This window comes from Camelus bactrianus, chromosome 13, assembly GCF_048773025.1.
Source record: "Camelus bactrianus isolate YW-2024 breed Bactrian camel chromosome 13, ASM4877302v1, whole genome shotgun sequence".
NCBI classification, from domain to species: domain Eukaryota; kingdom Metazoa; phylum Chordata; class Mammalia; order Artiodactyla; family Camelidae; genus Camelus; species Camelus bactrianus.
In genome coordinates, this window is record NC_133551.1 from 47,127,710 (window position 1) to 47,140,404 (window position 12,695).

Sequence of the window (12,695 nt, forward strand, 5' to 3'; positions counted from 1 at the left end):
CCTCATATCTATCCGAATGACTATCTTAAAAAAGATCACAAATAACAAGTGTTTTTTGTTGAGAAAAGGGAACCCTTGTGAACTACTGGTGGAAATGTAACTTGATGCAGCCAGTGGAAAACAGTATGGAGGTTCCTCAAAAAACTAAAAATAGAGCTACCATATGATCCAGCAGTTCTACTCTTGGGTAATCTTATCCCTTGCCAACTCACTATTGTCCCCATCTAAGGTAATTACCTTGCTGAATCCTGTTTCTTCTTCTCCTCCTTCTCCTCCTTCTCCTCCTTCTCCTCCTTCTCCTCCTTCTCCTCCTTCTCCTCCTCCTCCTCCTCCTCCTCCTTCTTCCTTCTTCCTTCTTCCTTCTTCCTTCTTCCTTCTTCTTTCTTCCTCTTCCTCTTCCTCCTCTTCCTCTTCCTCTTCTTCTTCTTCTTTCTTCCTCTTCCTCTTCCTCTTCTTCCTCTTCCTCTTCTTCCTCTTCTTCTTCTTCTTCTTTCTTCTTCTTCTTCTTCTTCCTCCTCCTCCTTCCTTTCTTCTTCTTCCTTTCTTCTTCTTCTTTCTTCTTCCTCCTCTTCCTCTTCTCCTTCCTCTTCCTCTTCTCCTTCTTCTTCTTCCTCTTCTCCTTCTCCTCCCCCTCCTTCGTTGTTTTCCTTTATCTCAGCTTTGTGTATTCTAAAAATATATGTATATATTTTAGTTGCTTCTAATTTTATAAAAAAAGATAGCATAATGGATGTAATCTTCTGGGACTTATTTTTTTCCTGAATATTATATTACTAAGATTCATCCTTATTGTTATATGCAGCTACAGTTTCTTCATTTTGAGTGCTATACAAAATTATGCTGTATAAATACACTGTGGTTTATTTATTCACTTTCTGAACAGTGGGGGTTTAGATTGATTCCAAATTTTTGCTTTTATGACCAGTGCTGTTATGAACATTTGTGTACATGTTGGATAGTGGGCACATGTAAGAGTTTCTTAATAGAATTACCAGGTTGTAGAATATATGAATGTTCACTTTTGAGGGTAGTGCTAAACTGTTTTACTCTTTTCCAAAATGGTTATATCAGTTTACTCAACTAAATCAGCAATTTAAAAGGATTCATTGCTCCATCTACTCTCTAGCACTTGGTATTGCCAGACTCTTTGTGTCAATTGAACAGGAGTAAAATGGTATCTTATCTCATTTTGATCTTATGTACATTTCCTTGATCTGTTGAGGCTGACTATCTCCATTTGTTCACTGGTCGTATTTATTTTCTCTTCTGTGAAATGCCTGTTTTTATATTTTGTCCAGTTTTCAATGAGTTATTCGCACTTTTCTTACTGATTTGTATTTGTACCAATCCTTTGTCAGTTGGATGTGCTGCAAGTACATTTTCCCAAAATAAAATGGAAAAACTTTTCTCCCTTTAAAATGTCTGCTAATGAACAAAAGTTCTGAATCATATAATCAGATTTATCAAAATCTTAAAAACACTTTTTGTGTCTTGTTAAAGAGCTCCCTTCCTTCTACAGGTTCTGAACAATATTAACATATTTTCTATTGAAAATTTTAAAATTTTATACTTGACACATAATTTCTTGATCCACCTAGAGTTGTGTTTTATGTATGGTGTAAGGTTGGCATCCAGCTTAATCTCTTTTTCCATATAGATGACCCTTTTTCCTTGCTCCTTTTATTAAAGAGATCCTCCATTTTCCAAGGAGAAAGGGAGATAATCTTCTAGAAGACATGTTACAGACTTACGTAACCTAATCAGAAAAGTAACATCGCATTACTTTTGCCACTTTTTGTTGGTTAGAAGCAAGTTGCTAGGCGAGCCCATACTGAAGGGGAGGAGATACAGAAGGGTTTAAATGCCAGGAAGCAGTTATCCTCTTAGAGCCTGAGTACCACAGCTGGACTCACTAATATGTCTAAGGCCTTAGCTGTGACAGCCGAGTTTCTCTTTCCACTTAGTCTCTCATCATACAGTAGGCTAGCCCAGGTTTGCTCACATGGCGGCAGCAGCAGGTTCTAAGAGAATGAGAGAAGAAGCTACAAGGTTTCTTGAGATCTAAACTCAGAACTCACATTGTGTCACTTCCTCTGCACTCTTGTTAGTCAAAGCTAGTCACTAGGCCAGCCTAGATATAAACGATGGAGAACTAAGCTTACTTCATTTTTTTTTTCTTGTGAGCACTTTTATTTCCTCAAAAAAATTTTTTTGTGTGGTAAAAAACACAGAACGTAAAATTTACCATTTCTGTTTAAATGTATAGTTCAGTGGTATTAAATACATTTATAATGCTGTGCAACCATCACCACCATCCATCTCCATAACTTCTCATGTTGTAAAACTGAAACTTTATAACCATTAAACATAATTTCTCATTTCCCCCTCCTCCCAGCCCCTGGTAGATACTATCTACTTTCTGTCTGTATGATTTTGACTACTTTAAGTACCATATATAAGTGGAATCATACAGTATTTGTCTTTTGTCATTGGCTTATTTCACTTAATATAATGTCCTCAAGATTCTTCCGTGTTGCAGCATATTACAGAATTTCCTTACTTTTTAAGGCTGAATAATATTCTCTTATATGTATATACCACATTTTGCTTATCTATTTAATCTATTGATGGACATTTGGGTTTCGTCTACATTTTAGCTATTGTGAGTAATGCTGCTATGAACATGGGTATAAAGTATCTTTTAAAGACCTTTTAATTTTGGGGGGTAAACTACCCAGAAGTGGAATTGCTGGATCATATGACAATTCCATTTTTAATTTCTCGAGGAACCACCGTGATGTTTTCCACAGTGACTACCATTTTACATTCTAGACTTTATTACCTGATGAGAAGAGCTACAACAAATTTATGACCCTTTTAAATATACTACATACACTATTAGTTTTGATTCACTAATATTTTTTTCAGGATTCTTATATTTATATAATGAGTGAATTTGCCTGTAATTTTCCTTTCTCATATCTTTGTCTGGTTTTGGCATCAGAATTATGCTGGCCTCATAAAATGAGATGGAATTCTCCACTCCAAACATAATACCTGTCACAGGGATGGTGTACAAATATATTTATTGGGGGGAAAGTTATAGCTCAAGTGGTAGAGTGCATGCTTAGCATGCACATACACAACCTGGGTTCAATCCCCAGTACCTCCTCCAAAAATAAGTAAATGAATAAACCTAACTACCTCCCTGCCAAGAAAAAGTAAAGAGAAAGAAAAAAATGTTTTTAATATTAACAACAAATATATTTATTAGTTGAATGAATGGATGGATAAATTATAGAGGCGACAGAAGGATCAGAGAAGTAAAAAACAACTGAAAAAATATATGAATAGTTGATTGTGACAGAATTTTTCAAAATGGAAGTTCATAGTTCTAACTGCCTTTTTAACCTTATTTGTGTTGAATCTCATAGGATGGACATTCTAAAGTTCCTGCTCTGCTCCCCAAGTGGAATTCACTTTGTTAAAGCAGAACAGAAAGAAACCTGTCCAAGTTTCTATAATTTGTATCATATTCTGAGGTCCCAGTTACTATGGTAGCTACAAAGAAGCAAATACAAGGAAGAGGGGCGCCTGAGAGTGAGGGACATGTGACTGGAGTGAAACATAGCTGAAAAATTGACTTGTTGAATATTATTGCTCCCAGGACATTCAGTAATTCAAGGTTTTTGTGGCCCTAAGGAGTTGGATAGGGTAAGCACTCCAAATTATATCCAAAAATAACATCTCTGTGTTATTTCTTTTTAAAAATGTTGGCTTGTAATCAGACCTTTGCAGACTTTGTTATATTCTCAAGTTTCCATGTAATGGATGAATTGATATATGTCAAAGTTGCTGTGTGGCATTTGAAATTCTTTGAAAAATTTAGCTTCAATTGAAATTCTCTGTAAAACTTATCTTGAAATTGATATTATTCATCCTTCTTTCTTTGGAGTTCACTCATTTTGATTATTGAAAAAAATGTATCTTTTTATGATAGTTTCTCCCTATTCAGATTAAAACACTGCATGGAAGATAACCAGAAACCATCTGAAAGAATGAATGCTTTCAAGCACCTGAGCTGAACACATTATACACTTGAGTAAAACATTTGGTTCTGGGTACATAGGCAGCTGCGGTCAACAGGGAAGCATGTTCAGTTATACAGTAGCCATTGTCTGTCAATTGGAGGTAGACAAATTCATCTTTAGAGATACCATTTTTCCTAGAGCTCAACTTTCAGTTTCTCCCTTTCAAAGAAGTATCAAGTCATTGTTTTATTTGATTGTTGTGAGGATCGAATGAGACCATATATTTTGTTTCATTTTTAAAATTTAAACATTTTATTTAATGTTTTAGTTAATAGCAGTATTATAAGAGCTTTACAAATATTAACTCATTTAGTCTTCATAACAAGCCTGTGAGGTAGGTGTAGGCACTGTTACTCCCATTTTACAGATGAAACTGAGGAATAGTTTTAGTATCTTGCTCAAAAACATACAACTAGTAAGTGGGATTCATAACCAGGTAGTCTAGCTTCAGAGGGTCTCTCCTTAATCATTATGCTATGCTGCCTTTATGTGAAAATGCTTTTTTTTTTTTTTTTTTTTTTTAGTTTTTAAAATTAAAAAAAATTTTTTAGGAGGGGAGGTAGTTAGGTTTACTTATTTTATTTATTTTTAGAGGAAGTACTGGTGATTGAACCCAGGACCTTGTGTATACTAAACATGCGCTCTACCACTTGAGCTATACCCTCCTCCCTTGAAAATTCTTTTGTAAGCTTAAATAGATACTGTATAGATGTTAGTAGATTTTATTGTGTCCAGCACTATACTAGATGTTATGGGAGGTATAAAGAAATCAGAAGTTGGCTTTGAAGAGTTTGTAATCTTGTTGGGGGAAAGAAATATAACACAGAAGACAGCAATAATATGGCAGCCTATAAAATCATTGTCTACTAGAGAACTTTCCACGTCTAGTAAATAGTCACCTTATTTTCTTTAAATGCTCCCATACACAGCATAAAATCTAGTACATAATAAACATATAGTTAATGTTGGTTAAATGTGGATGTCCTTAAATGCTATTTGCATTTTCACAGTGAGCAGACTTAGGTTGTTATTTGTAGAGAAAGAATTCCTTGTTCACTATCTTTCTGTGCCTTGCAGTGGACTTGTGATTAATCTGTTTAGTTTGGCTAAGCAATATCTTGACTGCCCCTCTTTTTTTTTTTTTTTTTTTTTACTTTTAATTTTTAATTTTAGTTTTGACAAATAAAAATTATATATATTTAAGGTATAGAGTGTGATATTTTGATATATGTAGACATTGTGAAATGGTTATGACAATCAAACTAATTAACATTCCATCACCTCCTTAACTTTTCATTTTTGAAATAATTTTGCATTTACAGAAAGGTTACAGGAGTAGTACAAAGAACTCGTATATCCTTTACCCAGATTCCCTAGATGTTAACATTTGTTCTCTTATTCTCCCACTTTCCCTCTTATGTATTCAGTATATGTCAGATGTATATATAATATATTATATATGTAATTATTACTTTTCCGAGCTGTTTGAGAATAAATTGTAGATATGATTCTCTTTGCCTTTAGTATATCAATGTGTATTTTTTCCCCACACCCCAAAAGGACAGTCTCTTAAAACAGGGAATTACATTGCTACAATACTTTAATCTACAAACCTTGTTCAGACTTCACCAGTTAACCTAATAATATTCTTTAGAGCAATACAAAAAAAATTTTAATTACTGTGGTGAGTATGTGTTACATAACACTCACTCTTATATTTGGTTCCAAGAGCAATGTAAGCAGGTGCCCTATCCTCTGACTTAATCATGCAGTTGGGGCAAATGGCTTTGTTTGATTTTCCTTTTTTTGTGTGATTCAGTGGAGCAGCGAGACTTCGTTGGAGTGGACAGCACAGGAAAGAGGCTGCTCTTCATGGCTAATGAAGCAGACTTGGATGAGGAGCTGGTCATTAAGGGATCCATCCTGCAGAAGTAAGCCCTGGGGTTTTTCTTTTTGGCAATTTTCCTTGTCTTAAAACAAAATAAAACCACCCAGTGGATGGGAAAGAGGGAATGAAAACTAGATTATACTGTGTGAAATTGACAAAAGTATGTGAATGTTTTCCCATGAGATAGAATGGAAGCTTTTCTTCACCACACAAACTTAGCTTTTCCTTATGTCTTTTCCTGCCAAGGTAGAGTCAAATCCTGTATAAGAGTGGGGCAAAGCAGCTGTGGGGAGAACAGAGAATAGGACTATCTTTCTGACAGTGTTATAGAACTTCCTATTTTTAAATTATGGTAAACACAAAACACAAAATTTACCACCTTAATTAAGTGTATAACTTAGTAGTATATTCATATTGTTGTGAAACTGATCTCCAGAACCTTTTATCTTGCAAACCTGAAGCTCTTTATTCATTACACAACAACTTTCCTTTATCTCCTCTCCCCAGCCCCTGGCAATCACCATTTGATTTCTGTTTCTCTGAATTTGACTACTTTAAGTACCACTTATAAGTAGAATCATACAGGATTTATCTTTTTGTTACTGGCTTATTTCACTTAGTATAATGTCCTCAGGGTTTATCCACATTGTAGCATGTGTCAGAATTTCATTCCTTTTTAAGGCTGCATAATATTCCATTGCATGTATATACCACATTTTGTTTATCTGTTCACCTGTCAATGGACATTTGGGTTGCTTCTACCTCTTGACTATTGTGAATAATGCTGCAGTGAACATGGGTGTGCAAATACCCCTTCGAGGTCCTGCTTTGAATTCTGGATATATACCTGGCTGTGGGATTGCTGGATTATTTGATAGTTCCTATTTTTCATTTTTTGAGTAACCTCCATACTATTTTCCATTTTATGATCCCACCAACAGTGCATAAGGGTTCTAATTTCTCCACATCCTAACCAACACTTGTTCTTTTTTTTTTTTTTTTTTTTTTTTTTTGATAGTAGTCATCCTAGTGGCTACACATAGGCAACCTAGTCACATTTTCTTCAGACAGCGTTTTATTGACTGCTTGCTCAGCTTGGACTTCAGAAACCACTATACTCAGAGCTTTACTGCCTGATGCCAATACATAGGAATGCTTAGTAAATGTTTGGAGCTGGATGAAACAAATGTGAGAGGAATAAATTGGGAAATTAAAAAAAAAATTTTTTTTTGCTATCCAGCTCAACAGAGGTAGGAGACATATTTAATATTTTAATGAAAATGAAATTAAACTCTAGTATCAGTTGGCCCAATTACCCCTGTGGATAAGAGTTCTATATAAGAGCCTTGATTGTCTCATCTGTAAAAATGGGTTTAATAATAATAGGGCTGTTGTGGGGAATAAATGTATGTAAAACATTTAGCACAATGCCTGTTACACAGTGAGTGACCAAAACATAGTAGACACCACCTATAAATAAACAATTCTTGAAAAACACATGCATAGTATCACTTCTGGATTAAAATGCCTGGTTCTGATTGCATCACAGAATTTCCTACTAGTTTCTACTTAAATGTGAAAAATTAATTTAAAAAACTGGTAGAAATTTCAACAGCAGCAAAATAGGATAATTAAACTTACTAAAATTTAAAAATTGGTGACAAGGAAAGAAACAAGATTCTGGTAAGGAATAGAAGGGAATAAAGTTAGGCTCCCAACTCCACCCTATCACCACTCTCCAGAAGCCATATTGATGTGTTAATGAAATCCTGCAAATTCTCACTAATAGCTCCAAATCTGGAAAGAAGCAAACTGAGTAAATATCTGTGCATTTACCTTCTTCTGTCTGAGAAGCAGTGGGAACAACTGCTGGGGAATAAATGATGAAACAGGGAAAATGATTAACGAGGTTGACTCTAACAGAAACAAAACATCTAAGCCTAAACAAAGAATAGGTGAAATCAAATGAATAATATGAAACTGGAGACAGTCCTTTCGTAGAATGGGGTATACCTCATATGTATGTGGAATGAGACAAGAATACTTAACAGAATCTCAGTAAAGAGAAATAATTGAACAAAGACTCTACAGTACCTTTGTGTGTTCCCTATACCTTTTCCATCCCTCCCACTCACATCATTCACCGAAGCCGTAGAATACAAAATAACCAGCACTCACGTGGTAGCCAGTCTTAGATATAGGAGGATGAGAGATAAGAATTCATCCGTATTATATCAAAATAAGTAAAACGAGTGTGAGGAAGACCACAAGAATCAGTGTGTAGCTATGCAAACATACAGCAAAAATGAAAGCAAAGAAAAATGCCCCACCAAAAGACAAAAACCTATCCTCTGAAAAATATAACTCAATGAATAGAAAGAATTTCCTTGCAAATATACAATTCTTCAAGTGCAAAACAACTAAATAGAATGTAAATGTAATAAATAAGAGTTCAGTGATGAGATGATAAAACAACAAAATGAGATAAAAGAAGATACAGAACTAAGAAAATAAATTGAGGACCAAATAACTTAATTATATAATTAACTAAAAAACAGCAAAGAATAGAATTGACACCACTGAAAATCAAATTATATATATAGATGAAAGTTTTAAGATATTCGATAACTTTTTTGAAAACAAAATGATTGAAATTAGAATCTAACAGAAATAAAAGACAAAGATGATTCAATATACAGAGAACTGAGCAGGTGACTGAAAGATGCACTCAAAAATATAAGGACTTCTTGGTAAAGTAATTTAATTTAAATATTTTAATATAAATATATAAGGACTGGGTAAATATGACTTCTGAAACCTCACCAAAGTAACAGTAAAGGAATTTTAGAAAGCTGTAAATCCAGAAGGCTAAAGAAAATAGCAACAACAAAAATTGGGAAACAGAAAAGCAGGACAGTTTAGGATACCTGAGAAAGCTGAATGCTAAGCCAGAAGTGGGGAAGCTGAGGTGCAAACTGATTTGCACTACAAAGCTCTCAAAAGAGTTAAGATTCAACAGTCCCAAGTACATGTAGTAGTGAGGGTAAAAACAGGATTACTTGAAAGTTTGTCCAAAAGTAGATCCTCAGATTTCCTCCCCTAAATGTCACAACTCTAACATGAGACCGGAGAGTTATTCTCAGAAGAGGATAAATAGAGGATCTCTCAATTGGGGCACCAGGCATAGATGAGGTTGGAGATACTATGCAGAAAGTGAGGATTAAGTGAATGTACGTTCTGAGGTCCTCAGCTTTCTTCTTCCACTTGGCTCCTAAATACTAGCAGCCAGGCTTGCACCTGTCAAGCAAAGACATTAGAAGACTTTTCTCTGTGGGAGCAGAGTCCAAGAGGATAGACCAAAGAAAGATACTGTCATCGGGAGTTCCCAACAGATAACCCACTTCTCGGATCAACCTACATTAAATTTTAGAGTTGACGAAGCCAACTACATATTCAGCGCTCCCAACCAGATATTTACTGTGCCAATCTTAAAATCTGGGCCAAAAAAATGCAAGGATTACCAGATCTAGAGGTCAGAACAAATTAATGGGGTGGGGTAGGGGGGAACAATAGATCAACTTGAAGGAAACAAATTATGCAGAAAGAAGAAAAATTAAAAAAAGATAACATTTGTTAATATTTGAGCAGCTGAGTGCCACTATTCTAGGAGCTAGAGATACAGCAGTGAACAAAATACACTAAAATCCTTCCCCTCATTGAGAAATGAGAGAATATTGTATTCATGAACTTAAAAGCAGGATGCTATACTTAAAAAGGAACATTTAGAGAACATGTACTGATACTAAGGTGAAAAATTTAATAGAAAAGTTGGGAAATTTTCTTTGAAAAATTTTTCACAAAGCAGAATAAAACAACAAATTGATGAAAAATAGAGAAATGGTAAGAATATTAAAGGGGCAGCTGAAAAGGTCCAATATTTGATTAGGAGTTCCAGAAAGAAAAAACAGAAAATGAAGGAGGAAGAAATCATGAATGAAATGATACAAAAAAATTTTCTCCAAGTGTAAGAAGCTGGGTTTCTAGACTGAAAGGAAACAGTGTCCAGCAAAATGCATGAGAAAAAAAAAAAAAAACATGTAAAGTTGTCTTTGTGAAATGTTATAACTCTGATGCAAAGAGAAAATCCTACAAGCTTCCAGAGAGGAGAGGGATATCATATATAAGGGAATTAAAATATTTGCTTTCAGTTTCTTAACAGCAACACTAGAAACTCTAAAAAAGTGGAAGAATGCTTTCAAAATTCTTAAATCTATATCTAGTCAAACTATTAAATATGGGAGTAGAATAAGAACCTTTCAGGGATTTGCTTTCCATGCATCTGTTTCAGAAAGTTGCAAGAGTGTATGTAACACCAAAACCCTGGCATAAGCTAAGAAAAAGACACAGGATGTAGGAAAAAGGATCCCTAACATAATGATGAAGGGAGATATCAGGATAAGACCTGTGTACCCAGGATAGATGGCAACCAGACCAGATTAGAATAGGTCAGAAAGCTTTAAGAAACATTTCTTCAAGGTGTTCATATTTTTTCTGATGGATATGGTAAAATACTTGATGTGTGTCAACATTTTGAGAGGAGTTCTGAGCACCTGGTAGTTAGTTTTGGGTTAAATTATTGGTAAGTATCTAGAAAACTAAGAAATAAGACAATTAAGTAATGCCAACCTCCAAAGCACACCCCCAAAAAAGTGCCAAGGCAAACAACAAAAATGTTCAGGAAAAAAAAATCATTAGTTGCTAATGGCTCAGGTGTAATAATGTTATATATGCTTAATAATGTAATCACCGACTCTTGCCAAAATTATGATATAATTTCGTTGGAATAATGAGAGGGAAGGTTAGTGTGTTGGAGACATGAGAAAAGAAAAGAGAGATAAACTTCCTCTTTCATAGTTAATAGCTAATACCTAAGGCTGGAGTCATAATAACTTAAACATTGATTATTGAGCTAACTAAAATAATAAAACAATTATATTGGAAAGGTAGAAGGTACAAGAAGTACGGATATATGTGGTGGGGGCAGGACTGATGATGAAAGAAAGCTAAATCCTCGTCTTACATAGTGGGAAGTCAGCAGATAATATCTGAATTGGAAAACCAAGAAATACCAATATTAGAATGTTATTAGAAATTTGAATAGAAATATTAAATGGATGCACTGAAAGAAGGTGTTTCTGGGGAACAGAAAATGGGGAAGAAAGGGAATGGAAGACTGAAATTCTTCATTTCTCCAATTTAAAAAGTATTAAAAACAAGAAAGATATGTACCCCCTTGGAGACTAAGAAGCCTAAGGATCCAGAGTGAGGAGGATTAAGGGTAGTGTTATTTCTAAAGATACATTCCAATGAATGAAGACATTTCTGTATTTTACTCTTGCTTTGGGGACGAGACCTTTCTTGGTTTAGTAGCCATGGCATAGATGCCTGCTGGACAGTATTCCAGCGGGGGAGAGTCTTTGCTTTTGTTGGATGAAGCCAGGTTACCCAGAACACTTTCTACAGTGGACATAGCTAATGGCTTTTGTTGAATTGTTTATTTCTTCTTACTCAATTGCAAACACAAACCTAACTGAACTCCTAACCTTTCTATTCTGTTTAATTTTTGTGGTAGTTTTAAAGATATATTTATAAATCCTTTGATACAGCTCTTCTGAAGAAAACTCCCCTAGAGTGTAAGCTGGACTTGTTTTACTGAATAGAATATGGCAGAAGTGATGGGATGTCACTTCCAAAATTTAAGTTATAAAAAGACTGCAGCTTCTGTCTTTGGTGCCCACTCATGCTCTCTTGCTCTGTCTTTAATCACTTACTGTGGGGAAATCAGCTGCTGTGTCATGACACAGCTCTAGGAAAATGGCTAGCTGCCATGTCATGAGGGTGTTCAGGTAGAAACCCATGTGATGAGGAGCTGAGCACTGCCAACAACCATATAAGTGAGCTTGGAAGCAGATATTCTGAGACCTGTCAACAGCCATGTTGAAAGTAGATTGTTCTCCAGTAGAGCCTTGAGATGACTATAGTCCCAGCCAACAGCTTGACTGCAACCTCATGAGAGAACCTGAGTCAGAACCACTAAGCTCAATCACTCCTCAATTCCAGAAACTGAGATAATAAATGTTTGTTATTTTAAGCCTCTGAGTTTGAGGCAATTTATTATACAACTATAGATGACCAATAAAATCCTAAATATCTAAGCTTTGAATTAAGAGTTTCTTAGAAACAATGAAGTTGAAAGACATGTGGGGGCTGGGGATAGGATGTGCTCATATAGCACAGTTCCTTATCTTTCAGCCTTAAGTTGCTCCTCACATATCCTTGAAAGAAGGGAAAGTCAGGTAGCTCCATGTGGGATGCATCCTGCCTCAGCTGGCTGCCTTTGCTAAGATCTTGGACAAACCACTGGCTCCATCGAAAACATAAAGACAATGGACACTCATCCTATGGTGTTGCTAAACTTCAAGGCTTTTGTGTTTAAATATTGTCAACAAATAGTCCCAATTTTTCTATCTTGTGTTTCTAGAGAGTGGGGGAGGCCTGGGTTAGAATAAATTCCTGAGGAAAAGAACTACCTCTTGGCCCATGGTATCCATTGCTGTAGTGCCATATAATAGACATAGAGATACACTACCTAGGTCCCCCTTTAAGGAAGGACTCGTTACTTAGCTACAGGGAGTGTAGTCAGCAGATAGCCTCTA

At 35.4% G+C, this 12,695-nt stretch overlaps 1 protein-coding gene across 5 annotated transcripts in view; it reads left to right on the forward strand.

Moving 5' to 3' along the window:
* Positions 1–12,695, forward strand: part of EIF2B3 (eukaryotic translation initiation factor 2B subunit gamma) — a 104,643-nt gene that overhangs the window by 39,300 nt on the left and 52,648 nt on the right. For all 5 annotated transcript variants that reach the window (XR_006721700.2, XM_010946083.3, XM_010946081.3 and 2 more), the window contains one exon: positions 5,911–6,022. Coding sequence is in view for 4 of the 5 variants with exons in the window: in XM_010946083.3 (XP_010944385.1) it covers positions 5,911–6,022 (112 nt within the window). In the remaining variant the exon portion in view is untranslated. The remainder of the gene's footprint in view (positions 1–5,910; positions 6,023–12,695) is intronic.